The sequence below is a fragment of the Ailuropoda melanoleuca genome, chromosome 3, assembly GCF_002007445.2.
Source record: "Ailuropoda melanoleuca isolate Jingjing chromosome 3, ASM200744v2, whole genome shotgun sequence".
NCBI classification, from domain to species: Eukaryota; Metazoa; Chordata; class Mammalia; order Carnivora; family Ursidae; genus Ailuropoda; species Ailuropoda melanoleuca.
Window position 1 is genome coordinate 5,439,165 of NC_048220.1, and position 21,178 is coordinate 5,460,342.

Sequence of the window (21,178 nt, forward strand, 5' to 3'; positions counted from 1 at the left end):
TTCCATACAAATTTAAGGACTATTTGTTCCAGTTCTTTGAAAAATGTCCTCGGTATTTTGATCGGGATAGCATTGAAAGTGTAGATTGCTCTGGGTAGTATGGACATTTTAACTATGTTAATTCTTCCAATCCATGAGCATGGAATATTTTTCCATCTTTTTATGTCTTCCTCAATATCTTTCAAAAGTGATCTATAGTTTCTAGGATATAGGTCCTTTACGTCTCTGGTTAAGTTAATTCCAAGGTAACGCATGGTTTTTGGTGTTATTGTAAATGGGATGGATTCCCTAATTTCTCTTTCTTCAGTCTCGTTATTCGTGTATAGAAATGCAACTGATTTCTGGGCATTGATTTTGTATCCTGCCACCTTACTGAATTGTTCTATAACTTCTAATAGTTTGGGAGTGGATTCCTTTGGGTTTTCCATATAGAGTATCATGTCATCTGCAAAGAGAGACAGTTTGACTTCTTCTTTGCCGATTTGGATACCTTTGATCCCTTTTTGTCTTCTGATTGCTGTTGCAAGGACTTCTAGTACTATGTTGAATAATAGTGGCGAGAGTGGGCATCCTTGTCGTGTTCCTGATCTTAAGGGAAAGGCTTCCAGCTTTTCCCCATTGAGAATAATGCTTGCAGTAGGCTTTTCATAGATGGCTTTTATGAGATTGAGAAATGTACCCTCTATTCCTACACTCTGAAGGGTTTTAATCAGGAAAGGATGCTGTATTTTGTCAAATGCTTTTTCTGCATCAATTGAGAGGATCATATGGTTCTTGAGTCTTTTCTTGTTGATATGATGTATCACATTGATTGATTTGCGAGTGTTGAACCATGCTTGCATCCCAGGTATGAATCCCACTTGGTCATGATGGATAATCCTTTTAATGTACTGTTGGATTCTATTAGCAAGGATCTTGTTGAGGATTTTGGCATCCATATTCATTAGAGAAATCGGTCTGTAATTCTCCTTTTTGAGGGGGTCTTTGCCTGGTTTGGGGATCAAGGTAATATTAGCCTCATAGAATGAGTTTGGTAGCTTTCCTTCTGTTTCTATTTTTTGAAATAGCTTTAGGAGAATAGGTATTATTTCTTCTTTGAATGTTTGGTAGAATTCCCCAGGAAAACCGTCTGGGCCTGGAGTTTTATTATTTGGAAGGTTGTTTATCACTGACTCAATTTCTTCATAGTTAATTGGCCTATTTAAGAAATCTATTTCTTCCTGTTTCAGTCTTGGTAGTTTATAGGTTTCCAGGAAGGCCTCCATCTCTTCCAGATTGTTTAGTTTTTTGGCATATAGCTGTTGATAAAAGTTTCTAATAATCCTTGCAATTTCAATGGTGCTGGTCGTGACCTCTCCCTTTTCAGTCATAATTTTAATAATCTCAGTCCTTTCTCTTTGTTTTTGGACAAGTTTTGCCAGTGGTCTATCAATTTTATGGATTCTCTCAAAGAACCAGCTTCTAGTCCTGTTGATCTGCTCTACTGTGGTTCTGGTCTCTAATTCATTGATTTCTGCTCTAATCTTGGTCAACTCCTTCCTTGTCAGTGGGTTAGGCCTGTCCCTCTGTTGCTGTTCCAGTTTCTTGAGGTGAGAATATAGAAACTGCATTTTAGATTTTTCTATTCTTTTGAGTGAGGCTTGGATGGCTATGTATTTCCCCCTTAGGACTGCCTTTGCAGTATCCCATAGGTTTTGGACCGTTGTGTATTCATTCTCGTTGGTCTCCATAAATTGTTTAATTTGTTTTTTGATTTCCTGGTTTATCGAGTCATTCTTGAGCAGGATGGTTCTTAGCCTCCAAGTGTTTGAGTTTCTTCCAGGTTTTTCCTTGTGGTTGAGTTCCAATTTCAGAGCGTTGTGGTCTGAGAATATGCATGGGATAATTTCAATCTTTTGGTATTGGTTGAGAAGCATCTGACTCTTGATCTTGGTTCAGGTCTTGAATTCAGGTTTGTGAGTTCAAGCCCGATGTTGGGCTCCATATTGGGCATGGAGCCTACTTAAAAAAAATTGAGGTAATTTTCCTACATAATCAAAATCCAGTTATCAATCCCAGTAAAATGATCATTTCCCCAGTTGTCATACTATACATTTATTTGAATTAGCATCCAGGGAAGACTCATCAGGTCGTCATGTTTTTGAGGCTTTTGTAATCTAGAGTAGTTCCTATGTTAACCTTTTTTTTTTTTTTTTTAAGATTTTATTTATTAGAGAGAGAGAGAGCATGAGCGGGGCAGGGGGAATGGAGGAGAAGAGGGAGGGGGGCAGATTCCCCTGCTGAGCAGGGAGCCCATTGCGGGGCTTAATCCCAGGACACCTCAGGATCATGACGTGAGCCGAAGGCAACGCTCAACCGACCTGGCCATCCAGGCACCCCCTCTGTTCACTTTTTTGAAGAAAGTGGGTTGGTGGTACTGTTGAGATAATACCACATTCTGGATTTGTCTGTTTCTTCTTGGTCTTATTTGTTGCCATACCATGTGTATTTCGTCTAAACTGGTACTTAGCTCTCAGGGCTTGATGAGAGCTAATATTTTGGCAAGTGTATTTTATAGGTGGTGCTGTGAACTTTGTATTGCATGGCTTCAGGAAGTACTCAATGTCTTTTTCTTTTCTTAATGTCTTTTAGAAAAATTATAAAATTCCTGACTGCCAGCTTTGCTGCATTTATTCACAGAATTTTAGAATAGAAGAATCTTACAGTTTATCTAGTAAATCCTTAAAAGGATTACTTTTAACACATAAGTAAATTAAAGCTCAGATAAGTTAAGAGACTTGCCCAGGATCACATAACTTAGGTAGTTGTCAATTTAGTACTGTCCTAGAAGTCTTCTCTCCTGACTCTAGTCCAGCAGTATTTTAATACTTTATCATACCATAATTTTTTGGTATGCTTTTAAAATGTATTTTACTTGGCTCTAAGATGTTCTGTGAAAGTGGAAGGGAAGTAGAGTGGGTGATATTCTAGCAAGGGCCATTAGCATAGATGTATTTAAATAATTATATAATATTAAAGACCTCTCCAATAGCATCATACAGGAGGTTAGTAATTTTGTAAGGGAAATAATACTTTGAGTCTTTGTTAACATTAAGTTAAGAACTTCTGTAGATTGCTAAAAATATTTTTTTACCTATTGCTTGTGTAAGGGCACCCTAATATCTCAGATGTTTTTTAACTTCTAAATGTGAGAGAAGAATGAAATTCCCTTTTTAAATATTATTTCGTATATCATAATGCCACTGAAACTTTGGTTTGAAATGGTATCTGCTTTGTGTTCTGAAGTTGTGTGTCACTGGTTTCTGTTTCCTCCTTCCCACTCAAGAGTACTGATGAAGTCTCCATCTCCAGCACTGCACCCACCTCAGAAGTACAAAGATAGAGGAATTTTACATCCTAAGCGAAGCACTGATGACCGATCGGATCAATCTTCTGTGAAATCTACAGACAGCAGTAGCTACCCAAGCCCTTGTGCTAGCCCTTCTCCTCCATCCTCAGGAAAGGTAGAGTATCTGCAAGTTCACATAGCAAGGAACAGATTGCTAGCACATTTCATGTTACATACGGAAGCAAGATGACAAAACAGTTCTACTTGCGGTTACTAATCGTGGTCTTTGTTCTCGTTATAAATTGAATCTGGCAGACTTAAGACACCTCGCATAAATTCTTTAATTTTTCCTGCTTGCCAGAGGTTCCTGGTTAGCACCATCTTGGGATGTTTTCAAACTAACAGATGGTTTACCGATGGCACGTAACTCAGCCGTCCACCCTTTCCTTTCTGTATCGTTACAACCTTTTTTTGTTAAATACCAAGATGATCTCAAATTAGTTTTGGTTTGTGATTTCAGAATTGAAAACAGTGGTTTCTTTGAATTACTAATTGATTTCTCCAATTCAGTGGTTATATTAAAAAGTACAAGGTAGGGTGGGTTAGGAAGATAGGAAGTATTGGCAGGGAATTGAGAACTATGTGTCTTTGAAAAAATTTGTAATACGAATGATTTCAAATGTTGAGAGTATGTTTACTTTTAATTTCCTGTGTTGTTGGTACTGAGTAAGTATTCTATTAGGGTTATTTAACTATATGTTGTGTTCTGGGAAAAGTGTCTGCTGAAACACTCTTGTTAAATAAGAGAAAAATAAATGTTTCTTGTGGATTTGCATTCTTAGGTTTTAGGGTGTTTTATATTTAAATATATTTAGGTATATACACAATAAAATTCACCAGTTTAAACTACAGTGAATTTTGACAAATGTATATAATTATGTAAACGTATCACAGCCACATACAGGACCTTCCCATCAGCCCTGAATCATGATGACCACTGAACTGCTCTCTGTCTCTAGAATTTTGCCTTTTCTGCAGTTTGCTCTGAATGGAATCATATGTATGTAGTTTTTTGTGACTGGCTTATTTCACTTTTGAAATTCATCCAAATTATTCAGTGTGTTATTAGTTCATTACTTTTTATTGCTGGATAGTATGGCTAATACCATAGCATGTTTATCTGTTCACCAGTTTATGGACATTTGGATTGTTTCCACTTTTTGGCTGTTATGAGTAAAGCTGGATAATATTCAAGGAGAAGTCTGTGTGTGTATGTATGGTTTCTATTCTTGGGTAAACACCCAGGAGTAGAATTGTGGGATTGTATGGTTAAATGTAGGTTTAACTTTACAAGAAACTATCTATATTTTCCAAAATGGCTGTACTTTTTTCCATTCCCTTTAGTCATCTATGAGGGTCCCATATGCTCCATATTCTTGACAATACTTGACATTATTAATCTCTTTAATGTTAGCCATTCTGGTGGGTACATAGTGAATACCCCATTGTAGTTTTAATTTGCATTTCCCCAGTGACTAATGAAGTCGAGCATCTTTTCATGTGTGTATTTGCCGTTCCTGGATTTTCTTTGGTGTGAAGTTATCTGTTCAAATTTTTGTTAAACTTTTTTTGATTACTGGTTGTTTGTCCTTTTTATTTAATAGTAATATTTAAAAAAATATATTCTAGATACAGATCTTAATTATATATGCTTTGCAGCTTTTTCTTACAGTCTGTGCCTGCATATTCATTTTCTTAACAAGTGCTTTTTGAAGAGCAGTGCTTTTAATTTTGATGAAGTCCATTGTAGCTATTTTTTTCTATTTTGGTTTCATCTATTTTTCTGTTATGGTTCATGTGTTTTGTGTCCTAAGAAGTCTTTGTGCCTGGGTGGCTTAGTCAGTTGAGCATCTAACTCTTGGTTTTGGCTCAGGTCATGATCTCAGGGTCTTGAGATCGAGATGCCCCCACCATGGGGCTCTACTCTCAGTGGGGAGTTTGCTTGACGATCCTCTCCCTCTGCCCCCTCCCCTCTGATGCGTGCGCATGCTCACTCTCTCAAATAAGTAAATCTTAAAAAAAGATAAATCTTTGTTTAACTCAGGATTACAAAGATTTTCCCCCAAGTTTTCTTCTAGAAATGTCGCAGTGAGAGCTCTTATATTTGGCTATATGCTCTTAAGTTTTGTTTATAGTATGAATGGGTCAGAATGTTTTGGCATTTGCCTGTGCAGTTGTTCTAGCGCCATTTGTTGAAAAGATTACCTTTCCTGTTGAATTATCTTGGCACCTTTGTCGGAAATCGATTGACCATAAGTAATGTGGTCTGTTTATTGGACTATATTCTCTTGCATTGATCTGTATACCTCTTGTTTTGCCTCTGTTGCAGCGAGTTGATTATAGTAGCTTTATATTAAGTCTTGAAACCAGTAAATCTTTTAGTCCAACTTTGTTCTTTTTAAAAATTGTTTTGGTATTCTAGGTGTTCTAGTGTTATAGGTGTTCATATAAACTGTAGAAAATGCTTGTTAATTTCTACAGAAACAGTTTTTGGTATTAAGTGGAATTGCATTGAATCTGTAGGTCAGTTTGAAGAAAACTGAGAACAGTTTTTAGTTTCCTAATCCATAAACATGGTATACATCTGCATTTCTTTTGATATTCTTTAATTTTTCACGAGTGTTTTGTAAATTTCAGAGTTCAGGTATTACACATTTTTTTGTTAAGTTGATCTCTAAGTATTTTATATTTTTGATGCTGTCCTTTAAAATTTTAATTTCCAGTTGTCCATTGCTAGCATATAGAAATACATTTGACTTTTGTGTATTTACCCTGTATGCCATGATCTTATTTCATTTATTGTTAGCTTTTTATATAGATTTCTCAGGATTCTCTACATGCATAATCCTTTCATCTGTTAGTAAAGGTAGTTTTTCTTTTTTCTCTCTAATATTGATTCTGTTTATTTCTTTTCTTGCCTGTTCTCTCTGATTAGAACCTCCAGTAAAATGTCGAATAAAAAGTGTCGAGAGTAGACACCTTTGCCTTGACCTTAGAGGAAAAGGTTGTCCCTAGTTAAATGTCACCATTTATGATAACATAACTGTGGGACATTTCCTTTTGGAGTTAGTTTGCTAAGAGGGTTTATTAGGAATAAGTGTTGAAGTATGTTCAGTGCTTTATTTTTTTTTTCCATCTACTGAAATAACACAATTTTTTTTCTTCTATTAATAAAGTGGATTTCATTGACTGATTTTTAAATTTTTATGCCTCAGTTGGTCATGATGATTATTTTAAATATTATTGGATTTGATTTTGCTTAATCAAAACTTCTGTGAAGTTTGGGATCTTTGTTCCTGAGGGCTATTCTGTAGTTCTCTTTTCTTGTGTGATTTTTGTATAGTTTTAGTATCAGGGTAATGCTGGCCTCATAAGGTTAGTTGGGAAGTCTTGCTTTTACTTAAGGTTTTTGGAAGAGGTGCCTAGAATTGATACGATTTTTTTCCTTAAATGTTTGGTAGAATTCACTCCTCAAGCTCTTTTTAACTTTCCTTGGTATATCTCGGATCAGTATTATGCCTCTTCAGGTATAGTTTGAGAAGCTTGCAACAGTGTATTTTTATTTTACCCCTCAGTCCTTTGTGTTATTGGTCTCATGCATTTTATTTCTACATATGTTAAAAATGTCACAGTGTACTACAGTGTACACAGACTACTATTTTTTATTACTTCATAGTAAATTACAAAGAGAAAAAGAGTCAGAGAAATGTCTTCCATATTTATTCAATATTTACCATTTCTTGTGCTCTTTATTCTTTTGTGTTGATGTGAATTTCTATCTGGGATCATACACTTCTTTTTTTTTTTAATAATAATATTTTTTTTATTATATTATGTTGGTCACCGTACAGTACATCCCCAGTTTTGATGTAAAGTTCCATGATTCATTACTTGCGTATAACACCCAGTGCACCATGCAATACGTACCCTCCTTAATGCACTACTGTCTAGAAACCTTTGTTTTTTTTTTTAAAGATTTTATTTATTTATTTGACAAAGAGCGAGGGAACATAAGCAAGGGGAGTGGGAGAGGGAGAAGCAGACTCCCCTCTGAGCAGGGAGCCCGATGCAGGCTCGATTCCAGAACCCAGAGATCATGACCTGAACCGAAGGCAGGCGCTTAATGGTGAGCCACCCAGGCGCCTCCTATCTAGAAATTTTTTAACATTTCTTTTAGTACAGATATTCTGGAAATGAATTCTTTAAGCTTTTGTCTGGAAAACCTTTTTCACTTTTATTTTCGGAAGATGTTTTTACTGTGTATATAATTCTAGGTTGACAGTGGTTTTCTTTAATTTATGCAAAGATGTCATTCCATTATCTTTTCATTTACAGTTTCTGAGGGAGGTTTACTGTCATTGTTATGTTTATTTCCCTGTATATAATGTTTGGTTTTTTTTCCTCTAGCTGCATTTAAGCTTTTCTTTTTATCACTGATTTTCAGCAATTTGATTTTGGTATGTTACTATTTGTAGTTCTTATTTAATCTGTGTATTTATAGCTTGCATCAATTTTGGAAAATTTAGGACCATTATTTCTTCACATATTTTTTTATCTCACCACTTCCCCCTCCTTTTTGGGACTTTGGATACTATTCCACAGGTCACTGAAGCTTTCTTCACTTTTTTCAGTTGTTTTTGTCTCTTCGTTTCATTTGAGATGGTTTCTCTGACAACGTCTGTGGGTTCACTGAGGTTTTTATCTGTAGTGTCTCATCGGCTGTGTATTCTTTCTACTGTATTTGTCACTGCAAGTATCATATTTTCATCTCTAGAGTGCCCTTTGGGTCTTTCAAAAAATACCTTCCATTTCTCCTTTCAAAAAGCATGTTCATGTTCATTTTACTTTCTCGAACACAGTGCATGGACTTATAATAGCTGCTCTGACATTCTTGTCTCCTGTTCCATCATCTGCCAGATCTGAATCTTTCGCTGTTTGTTCATTTTTTTCCTGGTTATGGGTCACGTTCTCCTGTTTCTTTGCATTCCTTCTAGTTTTGTTTGGCTGCTAGATTTTTGTTGTGTTCCTTTAAGTACTGTCAGACATCATTCTGGTACATAGCTTAAGTTAGTTGCAATCCGTTTAATCATGTTGAGATTTACTTTTAAGCAATGTTACGGCAGGTCCAGAGCAGTTTTCATTCTGATACTAATTTAGTTTCAGTACTAAGGTGTGAGGCTTCTGTGGGCTAATGCTCTCTGTATTAGCAGTTCTGGGTATAACGTGGGATACTCCCAACCCTGTTTCCCTGAGCCCCGGGGAACGGTGGAGTCTCCTGCTTTCCACTGGATCTCCCTGGCGTTAGGTCATGTTTTCTGACTCCTGTGCAGGTCACTAACTACGTAGTCAGAAACTTGTGGGGACCCCTCTGCAGTTCCTCGGAACTCTATTTCTAATCAACTCTCTTCTATCCAGCACGCTGCTGTGCAAACTCTGACTGACTACCTGGGCCTCTTGACTCCAGGCTCCATCTCTGCAGTTCAGGGAGACCGGGGTTCTATTTGTTTCCCTTCCCTGCACTGTTGCCTGGAAACTGTATCCAGGCTGTACGTAAGCTGGAGCAATTTTTGTTTTGTTTTCAGCCTTTGAAAGTTTATTAAAATATTTTCTGAAAGTACGTATGGAGCATAAATCAAAGTTTGTAATCCAGGATCCTTTCTTTTTTTTTTTTTTTTTTTTTTAAAGATTTTATTTATTTATTCGAAANAGGCTCATAGCAGAGGAGCCTGATGTGGGGCTCGATCCCACAACGCCGGGATCACGCCCCGAGCCGAAGGCAGACGCTTAACCGCTGTGCCACCCAGGCGCCCCCAGGATCCTTTCTTGATAAGGGATTTTGAATGCTCTTGAAAATGAGTGCTTGGTTTTGGCTCTTTAACCTCATTTTGATGGAGTCTTCTGTAGCTTTTCAGGCATGATGGAGCTATTTGCATTTGTTGAACAGTTGGTAAAACATTTTGGTTTATATGTTTATGAAGATGTTATTTAATGGAGCCTATTGATTTCGAAAGGTCAAATTACCTTTCAAGAACTTATGCATTCTTTTATAGGGCTCAAAATCTCCTTCACCAAGACCAAACATGCCTATTCGATACTTCATAATGAAGAGTAGCAATTTGAGAAACCTTGAAATTTCTCAACAGAAGGGTATCTGGTCTACAACCCCTAGTAATGAGCGGAAGCTAAATCGAGCGTTTTGGGAAAGCAGCATGGTTTACTTGGTATTTTCTGTTCAAGGATCTGGACATTTCCAGGTGAGCCATCCTGAACCAGTAAAATGGGGTTGTTCTGGCTGCAGGTTAGACCACGCAGATTAAAACAAAACCCAAAAACCACCCTGGCTTTTTATTGTATCTGGATGCAAGAACGCATTTCGCTTGACTGCGCATGAGGGAGGTAGCGTTACCTCTTCAAGGGAATGATTCTAGGGATCCCGTTGTTTTCCTCGTCTTACCAGAACCTCTCTAGATAAGATATTTCTCCTTCTGAGGACAACTTTAGATTTACTATTTCAGGTGGATTAAGAGTAAGGAGAAGCTTGACTTTTTGGTAAAATATTTATTTAAATAGGCAAGGAAGTTAGAATTGATAATCCAGAAACTGAGTATGTTTCTTAACTCCTCTTGACTCAATGTCTATCTGAATTTAGAAACTAAGGAATTTATTATTTGATATTATTATAATTTTTGGAAGTAAAAACTTACAGGTTAGATTGTATCTGCTTATCATGGAATAAATGTGGGTTTAGGGCTGTTAATACATTATTTAGAGAGTATCTGTTCATATTGAAATTATGTTAGAAGGCTGGAATCAGTCTTCTCTCTAAAATTTGCTAATATGTCTTTTTATAAAAAGCAATAAGTAACTCGTTTCTATGAGATATCTATTATTTTTGTATTACATTTTTATCTTGAAATTTAAAAAACCTTAGAGCTTTCTCAGATAAATTGAATTCAGACAATTTTAATATCATCCTCGCCTTTCCCCTTGTCCTCATTATACCCACAGGGATTTTCTAGGATGTCTTCTGAGATAGGAAGGGAGAAGAGCCAGGACTGGGGCTCAGCTGGACTGGGAGGAGTATTCAAGGTGGAGTGGGTCCGGAAGGAAAGTCTTCCCTTTCAGTTTGCTCACCACTTACTCAATCCCTGGAACGACAACAAGAAAGTCCAGATCAGCAGAGACGGACAGGTATACAGTGGCATTTGATATTTGTCTTCTGCTTTTCTTTTTGTTTTGTTTTGCTGTTATTCGGTGGTTTGAGGAGGAAATGTGAGAGTACAGATCGTAGGTTCCATTGCACTCGGGAGATGGTGGGTCACCTTTGTGAAAGAGCTGGTGAAAACCTGCTTGCACCATGTTTGACAGAGCGCATGGCTTTTTGACATTTTGTAACTTTGGCTTCTCTCTGTCATTACATACATATAAAATCTTTCATGAGTTACTTCATGGAGGCTCCTGGTGTCTTACTAATGGAAGATATGCTCAAAACTGAGCGTAATTCTGAAGTAATTTCACTAAAGTCTAAGGATAACAATGGTACCTGACTTCTTTGTGCCTTTAACTAATTATGTAACATAAATAACAGCCTTTTTATATTTTTGTGGCTTGTTTTATTTCTGTTACGTTTGCTTTTGCTTTATCATGCTGCTGACATGCATTTTGAACTAATTAAGGGGATGGAAATAACCATATATATGGACCACGGTGCTAGCTGCTTTATATGAAGTAATTTAATTTAATGCATATTGAGTTATTAGCCCAGTTTTTGTTAGGAGAAATAGGAGAAATTATTCTAAGGTCACACAGCTAATAATTTATTTAAACCAGTGTGACTCACTTTAAATCACCATATGAAAAGTGTTCGGATTCTTTTTAAATGTACGTTGTGTCACAAGAGGACTATAAATGACATTCTTTTCAATTGTATTGGAATATTTTAATTTTTGTCCTACCATAAGGATTTCGAAATAAATCTAATTCCTAAGGTAAGAATATCATATACTCTCGATAATTTCTTTAAAACCCCCAAACATCTAATAAGCTAGGTTACATAGTGAACCTTTGAAAGCTGAAGCTGAGTGCTGTTGGTAAATCTCCATTAAAAACGAAATTCATTATTTCCAGATGGAAGTTCTGGGAGAACTCCATGGAAATTACCATTTTGCTGCAAATAGTTGCTGTATCCGCAGGCTAGCTCTGATCTTGAAGTCTGCAAGGGAACGTCACAAACCCCAACGCAGAGAGTTAGAGCAGTGTGTGCCATATGATTTTATCACGTTCTGGTAGAAAAATGAAATTCAGTGGACTTTTCTTAGATTCTTAACAGCATAGGTTTTGGGATTTAAAAAAGTTCAGTCCAGACCATTGCATGTTTATTCTGCCTTCTGCTTCGTGCAGGAGTTGGAGCCCCAGGTCGGCGAGCAGCTGCTGCAGTTATGGGAACGCCTTCCGCTGGGGGACAGAGCCGCAGCCGACTGAACGCAGGTCACGCTCTCCTCGCCTCCAAGAACTGGCACTGTTTGTGGTCCCTAAGGACACCCTTCACATTACTTACCCTTTTTTTTTTTTTTTTTTACCTCCTTCAGAGCCCTTAGCTACAGAAGAACATCGTACCTATTTAAAACCACCAAAGCACTGACTTCCAGAAACCGAGGTGGACGTGTGTGTTATGAGTGAATGGGCTTTTCTGGTCGAGAGTGTCCCTTAAGACCCACCATCTTCATATAAGAGAGAAAAGGGTAATTTAAATTTTTATAGTGATTGTAAAGAATGATTATGTAATGTTCGTTATTTATATGTTTATAATTGAATAAAATAGTAGTTTCATTATTTGGCACAGCAGCAGTTATTTGAAACATACTCGATTTGAAGTTAAATGTTTCATTTGTTGAAAACACTGACTTATAACTCTTACTGAGGATTTTTTTTTTTTTTAATGCAAAGGAAATGGTTTCCTTGTAAGAAAAGCCTGAGTGTATCCGTACATCTGAGCACCATTTTAGAACAGTCAGCGCTTAAGATTTGCTGGGAAAAAACAAGCAAACAACCCAATTCTAAAAATGCCCCTTTTGAAAATAGTGTGTGCTGATTAAGGACTATTCATCCTGCCATTTTAAACCTGACATGCATTAAAAAGAAAAGGAGAGATGTTCTTTATCTTTGATTATGAAGTGCAGTAAAATCTGAAGGAAACCATGGTATCCCTCCCTGTCTTTGATCAGATCAGATTTGTGCTTGTCTTGCTCCTGGCCCTGCCTCTTAATCCAGTGTGTGCCCCACCCCTCCCTTCCTTCCGTGGTACAGCCTTCACACCTCTCTTACGTGAGCACAGTCATTACGTCCTCTTCGATTTGGCTAGAGAGACTTGATTTAAACAAGTTAAAAATGGAAACGAATTAAACACGTTAAAAAATAAGTGCCCAGCAGTTTACTGAGAGCTTGGTTGGTGTCTGTCTTTCACACTAAAACCCACAGCACCACAATTTAAATGCCTTCTGTTTGTTTTCTAGGACTTTCCGTCCTACTTAGACTTTCCATTTTTTTTGCATTTATGGCTTAATAAATGGGAGGTAATTTTTTATAAACCTGTGTTAGTGCCAACTCTCCTATTTCTTTCTCATCTCAGCTTTATTTGATATCTTTACCACCACTATCTATAAAGTTTTCCCTGAGGTTTTTTGAAGGAAAGTAGAGGTACAGGGAAAAATGAAAGAAATGTCTTAGTTCCTAAGTTCTAAAGAGAGCAGCTTTGATAGCACTTCTCATGATATATTTGGGTTATTGCTATGTGAAGAAAAACCAACCTGAATCTAATTTAAAGACCGGAAGACAACTCCTAAGTTTTTCGCTTCTGCATTTGAGAACAAAGAAGTGAAAAGTCATGGGTCAGCGTAAGATCTTGAGAACGCTTCTTTCTCTTGGAAAGCACTGTATGTTAGCACGGTAGTTTAGAATGGCAGCTGTGATGTTTGCCTACATTTGTAGTTATTGGTTTTTTGTTTGTTTTATACTTTGAGAGATATACCTGTAAATGGAGCCTATGTGAATTATGTTCTCCTGTATGCGTATTACAGTTCTTTTCCTATTAGAGCAACTTGTGTTTTTTCTGATAATGTATATACATTCTGTCAAGGTATATATTTAGCAGTTTACGGTGTTCTAAATTTGGAAGTGAGGACTTTTAACAAAATAAAACTTGTTTTAATTTCCTTCTGTTTTCTAATATCTAGCTCTGTATGTAAATGATGAGTTTGTTGATATTTAAAATGAACACAATTTGAATGTAATTAAAATGCTGTTTTTGGAAGAGATGAACTGTAAATAAACTTATTAAATGAAATTCTGTTAAAAATATCTAGATCTTTTTATTTCTGACACTGTATAATAGGGCTAAGGTAACAATGATCAACAGTATCCCTTGAGATATTAGTGAATTTCAAACACCTTGAAGAATACTAAATTGATACAGAAGGTGGTGATTTCATATCAGTATCTCCTCCTTGAAAAAAATTGCCTTATTACCATCAGGGGAAGGAAGAAAAGCTCAAGGCATATGTTCAATATAAAATCTTTTGGCAGTGTCCTCTATCAGGACACTGCATCTTGGTAATGTGCCCTTGTATCCAACTGCACACCCAGCCTCACTCTACCAATTACAGCAAAACTTGGCAGCCAGAAAAGCAAAATCTCAGGTGCGTACTACAAGAAAAGACCGATTCATCTAAGACTGAGCTCAGAGGCTCCTTCTTCACCATCTAAGGCTTTATTTCCTGCAACAGGGAGAGTCTGGAGGACCAAGTCAAATGAGCTTCACCCTGAATCAACACCGGGGCACACATCGTGCCTCTGAACACATCAGTGACAGGTGACGACGCCTTCCAGTCTGCGAGCTTCCCGCAGCACACACGCTCACCGTGCTCCAGAACTTTCCACAGCTCCTCTCCACACAAAGGCCCACCACACACAGTGCACTCACTTCTGCCCAGGGCCCCTGGGCATGCCTCACTCTTTGCAGCCAAGAGTGAAATTTCCACTTGGCTGTCTCATAAAATCACAAACGCTGCGTATTGAAAATGGAACTACTGTTCTTTCCTACAGCCTGCTCCGCCTAAAGCTGCTCGCTCTTCAGCTGCCGCCAGATCCATCCTCGAGGTCGCTCAAGACCAGAAACCTTGCAGTCATCCTTGACGTCTTCACTTCTCTCAATCTCACCCAGCAGAAAATTTTCTTGGGTCTACCTTCAAAATAGACCTAAACCCCGACCGTTTCTCCCCACATCTGTCCCAGCCACCCTGGACTGAGCCCTAGTCCTCCTCACCTGGGTTACTGTAATCGCTTCCTAAGGGGCATCCCCTCTTCGACCTCTTCCCCCTGCCACCAGTCTGTTCTCCACACAGAAACCGATGATCCTTTCAGAAGAGTCAGTTTGCATTCCTCGACTGCTCAAAACCCCGCAGTGGCTCCCCATTTCTCTTGGGAGCCAAAGTCCTTACAGTGGCACCAACACGACATGATTCAGCCCTCCGTTCTATCTCTGGCCGTCTCTCCCCTCCTCTGCGTCCTCCACTCCAGCCACACCGGCCTCCCCACTGGTGCTTGAACATACTGGGCCTGTTCCAGCCCAGAGACATGTGTGAGCTGTTGACTCTGCCTGGAATGCTCTTCCCAGAATATCTGTTTGGCCAACTGGTTGTCACCATGTAGTTGTTAGGTTTGATGTAAAGTTTTCTGTAAAGCTTATTTAACTTTTAGAAGTAATGTACAGTAAAGCCAACTTTTCTTTAGTTGTGCAGCTCTGAATTTTTTTTAATGCGTTTTTATTATGTTAGTCACCATACAGTACATCCCTGGTTTCTGATGTAAAGTTCGATGATTCATTAGTTGCGTATAACACCCAGTGCACCATGCAATACGTGCCCTCCTTACTACCCATCACCAGTCTATCCCATTCCCCCACCCCCCTCCCTTCTGAACCCTTCCGTTTGTTTCCCATAGTCCATAGTCTCTCATGCTTCATTCCCCCTTCTGATTACCCCCCCTTTCTTTATCCCTTTCTTCCCCTACCGATCATCCTAGTTCTTATGTTCCATAGATGAGAGAAATCATATGATAATTGTCTTTCTCTGCTTGACTTATTTCACTTAGCATTATCTCCTCCAGTGCTATCCATGTTGCAGCAAATGTTGAGAACTCGTTCTTTCTGATAGCTTAATAATATTCCATTGTATATATGGACCACAACTTCTTAATCCAGTCATCTGTTGAAGGGCATCTCGGTTCCTTCCACGGTTTAGCTATTGTGGACAATGCAGCACAAACACAGATTTATGGAACTTTCACCTCAATTAGGATACGGTCCCATTACCCCCAAAACTTCCTCATGCCAACACTTTGAGTTACAGCTTCCTGTCACCACTCATGCCATCCAGCCATAGATCTGCTCCCTGTTCTAGTTTTCTCCTTTCGAGAACATCATACAGGTAGAATCTTACAGGATGTAACCTTGTGGGACTGGCTTCTGTCACTCAGCATAAGGCCTTTGAGATTGATCCAGATTGTGTATATCCAAGTTCATTTTCTATTCCTGCCCCGTAGTATTCCATTGTATAGAATGTGCCACATTTTTTTTTGAAGCCATTTACCTGTCAGTCATACACACGTGATGATATCCAGAACAGCTAACCATTTGTGCACAGGTTTTTGTGTGGAAATAGGTTTCCATTTGTTGAGTAAATACCTGGGACTGGGATCGCTGAATCAACGATGGTAAGTATGTTTTATGAGAAACTGCCAAACTGTTTTCCGGAGTGGCTATACCAGTCTGCATTCCTACCAGCAATGCTTCCAGGTGCTCCATATGCTCGACAGCACTTACTATGGTCAGTATTTTTTTTCTCTTTAAGTTGAAAATACACATCAATTTTATGAAATTGTTGCTAAATTCCACTGAAGAATAATATAACTATCACTACAAAATGCCTGTTCTGCCTGTGATTTTGTCGTATTTGGTACCGTGACTTCATAAATATAAATACACTGTCATTGATCAGTTTAAACCGAGACACCTGCTGAGGTAATCCAGTGTATCTATCTAAGAAGGATATGTTCATAACCTCTCTTCGTTTCTTTTTATCTATTTTATCATGATAAAGTGTATTCCTTAATCCCCATCACCTATTTCCCCCTTTCCCCACCACTTCCCTGCTGGTAACCATCAGTGTGTTGTCTATAGTTTAAGAGTCTGTTTCTTGGTTTGTCTCTCTCTTTTTCCTTTGCTTGTTTGTCTTATTTCTTAAATTCCACATATGAGTGAATATGGTATTTGTCTTTCTCTGGCTTATTTTGCTGGACATTCTACTCATTAGCTCTATCCATGTTGTTGCAAATGGCAAGATTTCATTCTTTTTTATGTCTGAATAGTGTTCGCTTGTATATATGTACCACTTCATCTTTACCCATTCATCAATTGATGGACACTGCTAATTTTTTCTACCAATTATTGAGAGAGGGGTATTGAAATCTCTGACAATAATTGTGAACTTATGTATATTTTTCCTTTCAGTTCTATCAACTTTTACTTAAGTATTTTGAAGCTCTTTTCTAGGTGTCTATGTGTTTAGGATTATTTCATGCATTGACTAAATGACTGCTTTTATCCCTGATTATATTCTTTGCTCTGAATTCTCTTTTGCCTGATATTAATATAGATATTAGTTATAGAAGCTTTTTTTTCATTAATGCTAGCAGGGGATAACGTCTATTTTTTTTAACTTTTGTGTCTTTATATTTAAGTACACTTCTTATAGGCATCATGTAATTGAGTCTTGATTTTTTATTCTACCTAACAAGTTCTCTCCCTTTTAATTGGGATTTTTAAATTTTTTTATAATTTATTTAAGAAATCTATACGCCCAATGTGGGGCTCGAACCCACAACCCAGAGATCAAGAGTTGCACACTCCACTGACCGAGCTAGCCAGGTGACCTTTAATTGGGATTTTTAGACTTTTAATATGATTATTGATTTTGTTAGGTGTGAGTCTATCATCTTGCTACTTGTTTTATTTTTGTTCGTTATTTTTGTTTCTTTTTGTTATTTCCATTTGTTGCTTTTTTCCTCTTTTCTGCCTTCTTTTGGATTTTTACAAGTCTGGCTCATGGGAACAGATACTATTCCCTTTAATCCTTTCAAATGATTCTTTTCCTGACCATTCCTGCACACACATGCATGGGTCAGCACTGCTGAATATTCCAGGGGGACTGTCTACACATCTCTGGGGTTCTCTCTGTATGCAGTTCTCCCTCTGGCATTCTGTTCTGTGAACTCTAGCTGTTTGGTTTCCCCACTCTCAACTCTATTGCCTCAGCTCAGGACTCTGTCAAATTCTGCTTCAACTCCCCCTCCCTATTCCATGGCCTGGAAATCTCACAAGGCAGTAAGTTCGGGCAGGTCTCTTTTTTTCTCATCTCTCGGATTACTGTCCTTCACTGCCTGATGTCCAGTGTCTTGGAAACCATTGTTTCATGTATTTATGTATATGTTCTTTCAGGCAAGAAAGTAAATCTGGCCCATGTTACTTCCTTTTAGTTAGAAGTGCAAGTCCTTGGGGCTCCTGGCTGGCTCAGCCAGAGAGCATGTGACTCTTGATCTTGGGGTCATGAGTAAGTCCCATGTTGGGTGTAGAGATTACTTTACAGAAGTAAAGTGGAGAACAAGGAACCCTCATGCACTGTTGTTGGGAATGCAAACTGGTGCAGCCACTCTGGAAAACAGTATGGAGTTTCCTCAAAAAATTAAAAATAGAACTACCCTATGATCCAGTAATTGCACTACTGGGTATTTTACCAAAAAATACAACAACACTAATTCAAAGGGATATATCACCCCTATGTTTATTGCAGCATTATCTGTAATAGCCAAATTATGGAAGCAGCCCAAGTGTCCCTCAATTGATGAATGGGTAAAGATGAAGTGGTACATATATACAAGCGAACACTATTCAGACATAAAAAAGAATGAAATCTTGCCATTTGCATACAGTGGGCTGGAAGAACACTATCAACCAACTTGATCTAATTAACATTTACAGGACATACCACCCAACAGCAGCAGAATACACGTTCTTTAAGTGCGCACAGAACATTTAGCATGATAGACCATCTTGTGGGTCACAGAACAAATTTCGAATTTATTTATTATTGTGTAAGAGCACTTAACATAAGATCTACCCTCTTAAATTTTTAAGTGCAAAATAATGTTAACTGTAGGCACAATGTAGTACAACAGATCTCTAGAATGCAGTCATCTTGTATAACGGACACTTTCTGCCCTTTGAACAGCAGCCCTTCGTTTCCTTCTCTCCCTATTTCCCGGCAACTGCTATTCTCTGTTTCTATGATTTTGACTATTTTAGATACCTCATGTAAGCGGCATGATTCAGTATTCGTCTCTCTGTGACTGGCTTATGTCAATTGACATAATGTTCTCCAACTTCATTCATATTGTGGTGTGTGGCAGGGTTTCTTTCTCTTTTAAGACGCATAATATTCCAATGTATGTATATACCACATTTTCTTGAGCATTCGTTCATTGATAGGCATTTAGGTTGTTTCAACGTCTTGGCTATTTTGAATAACACTGCAATGAACATGGAATGCATGTATCTTCCTGAGATCCTGATTTCAATTTTTTTGTGTATATACTCAGAAGTGGGATTGCTGAATCAATATGGTAATTTTGTTTTTAAAAATTGCAATACGGGGTACCTGGGTGGTGCAGTCGTTAAGCGTCTGCCTTCGGCTCAGGGCATTATCCCAGCATTCTGGGATCGAGCCCCACATCAGGCTTCTCCGCTGGGAGCCTGCTTCTTCCTCTCCCACTCCCCCTGCCTGTGTTCCCTCTCTTGCTGGCTGTCTCTGTCAAATAAATAAATAAAAGCTTACCAAAAAATCGCAATAAATTTGGGGCCCTTGTGTGGCTCAGTTAGTTAAGCTTCTGACTCTTGATTTCAGCTCAGGTCACGATCTCAGGGTCATGGGATCCCCGTGTCGGGCTCTTCACTCAGCATGGAGTCTGCTTGAGATACTCTCTCTCTCTCTGTACCTCCCCCCATTTGTGTGTGCTCTCTCTAAAAATTAGTAAAATCTTTAAAAAAAATCTCAATAAATTTAAAAAGCTTCAAGTGCTACAAGGTGTGTTCTCTGACCACAATGATCTTAAATTAGAAATGAGTAATGTCTGACTTCAAACTAGCTAGAAAATGCAATGTTGTCCCATAAGTTCCAGGATTGACTCTCATTGGATCAAATGGTCATGTGCTTATCTCCACACCACTCCACAGTCACTGTGGTAATTGGCTAAATGTATAACAAATGCTCATCCCAAACACATGGACCAAGAAGAGGAGAGAAATTGTTCTCTAAAGGAATATCAAATATTACCAGAATGAAAATTCTGAGGCTGGCAAAATTATTAGCTATCCAATACCCAAACTAGAACTTTTTTTCTAGAAAACTGTCTGGAACTAATTAAGTTTATCAAGACTGCAGTCTACAAGGTCTAAATACCCCAAAATATATTTTAAGATTTTATTTATTTATTTGACAGAGAGCTCAAGCAGGGGGAGCAACAGGCAGAGGGAGAGGGAGAAGCAGGCTCCCCGCTGAGCAGAGAGCATGAGGCAGGGCTTGATCTCAGGACCCTGGGATCATGACCTGCGCAGAAGGCAGATGCTTAACCGACTAGGCCACGGAGGCACCGCTGTACTCCAAAATATTTTAAAATTTCTATATAATTGCAACAAACAATTGGAAGTTAAAACAATGCCATTTATAATAAGATAAAATATATCGAATACCTAGGAATAACAGCTGACAAAAGATGTAGAAGACTTACAGGCTGACAAATACAAAATATTGCTGAGAGAGATTAGAGAAGACCTAAAAAACAAATACAGATTTACCTTGTTCATGGGTTGGAAGACTCAGTATTGTTAGGATGTAAATTCTCTCCAAAATCTATAGATTTAACACAATCCCAGTCAAAACCCCAGCAGCCTTTTTTTGTAGACACTGACAAACTGATTCCAAAATTCATATGGAAACGCACAGGATCTGGACTAGCCAAAACACCTCTGAAAAAGGACCTCTTTGGAGGGCTCATACTACCTGATTTCAAGACTTACAAGGCTATAGTACACAAAACAACTTGATATTGGCATAAAGATAGATTGATGGAACATAATGGAGAGTCCAGAAGTGAACCCAACATCTATGGACAATTGAATTTTTTTTAAACAAAGACATAAAGGCAATGTGATGGAGGAAGTATAGTCCTTCCAACACATGGTGATGGAACAATTGGCTATCCCTATGCCAAATAATGAACTTAGATCTCTGTCTCACATAATATACTAACATTGACTCCTAATACACCATAGGCTTAAAGGTAAGAGCTACAACTATAGAACTTCTGGTAGAAAACAGGAGAAAATCTTATCTTGGCTTATGCAGAGATTTCTTAGATCTGCTATCTCTAAAAACAAAAATAAATTTGGCTTCATCAAAATCTAAAACTTCTGTTCTTCAAAAGACACTGTTAAGAGAAAGAAAACACAAGCCATACACTGCAGGAGAATATTTGGAAGACATATATTTAATAAAGGCCTTGCGTCCAGATACCTAAAAAAAATTCTCAAAACTCTACAGTTCAGAAAAAAACCCAATTAAAAATTTGGGCCAGATACTTCACCGAAGAAGATAGAAGACAAATAAATACATGAAATAATGC

General features: G+C 38.0%; 1 protein-coding gene across 9 annotated transcripts in view; it reads left to right on the forward strand.

Annotated features, from left to right (window-relative positions):
- The window catches only part of YTHDC2 (YTH domain containing 2), a 77,035-nt gene extending 61,861 nt beyond the window's left edge, over positions 1–15,174 (forward strand). For 6 of the 9 annotated variants that reach the window (XM_019804686.2, XM_019804683.2, XM_034655878.1 and 3 more), the window contains 5 exons: positions 3,326–3,503; positions 9,439–9,642; positions 10,397–10,579; positions 11,789–11,875; positions 11,977–12,706. In XM_019804686.2, coding sequence (XP_019660245.2) covers positions 3,326–3,503; positions 9,439–9,642; positions 10,397–10,579; positions 11,789–11,869 — 646 coding nt within the window. In that variant the 3' untranslated portion in view covers positions 11,870–11,875; positions 11,977–12,706. The other 3 variants (XR_004623954.1, XR_002143689.2, XM_019804684.2) reach the window with 3 other exon arrangements.
- The last annotated feature ends 6,004 nt before the right edge of the window (positions 15,175–21,178 follow it).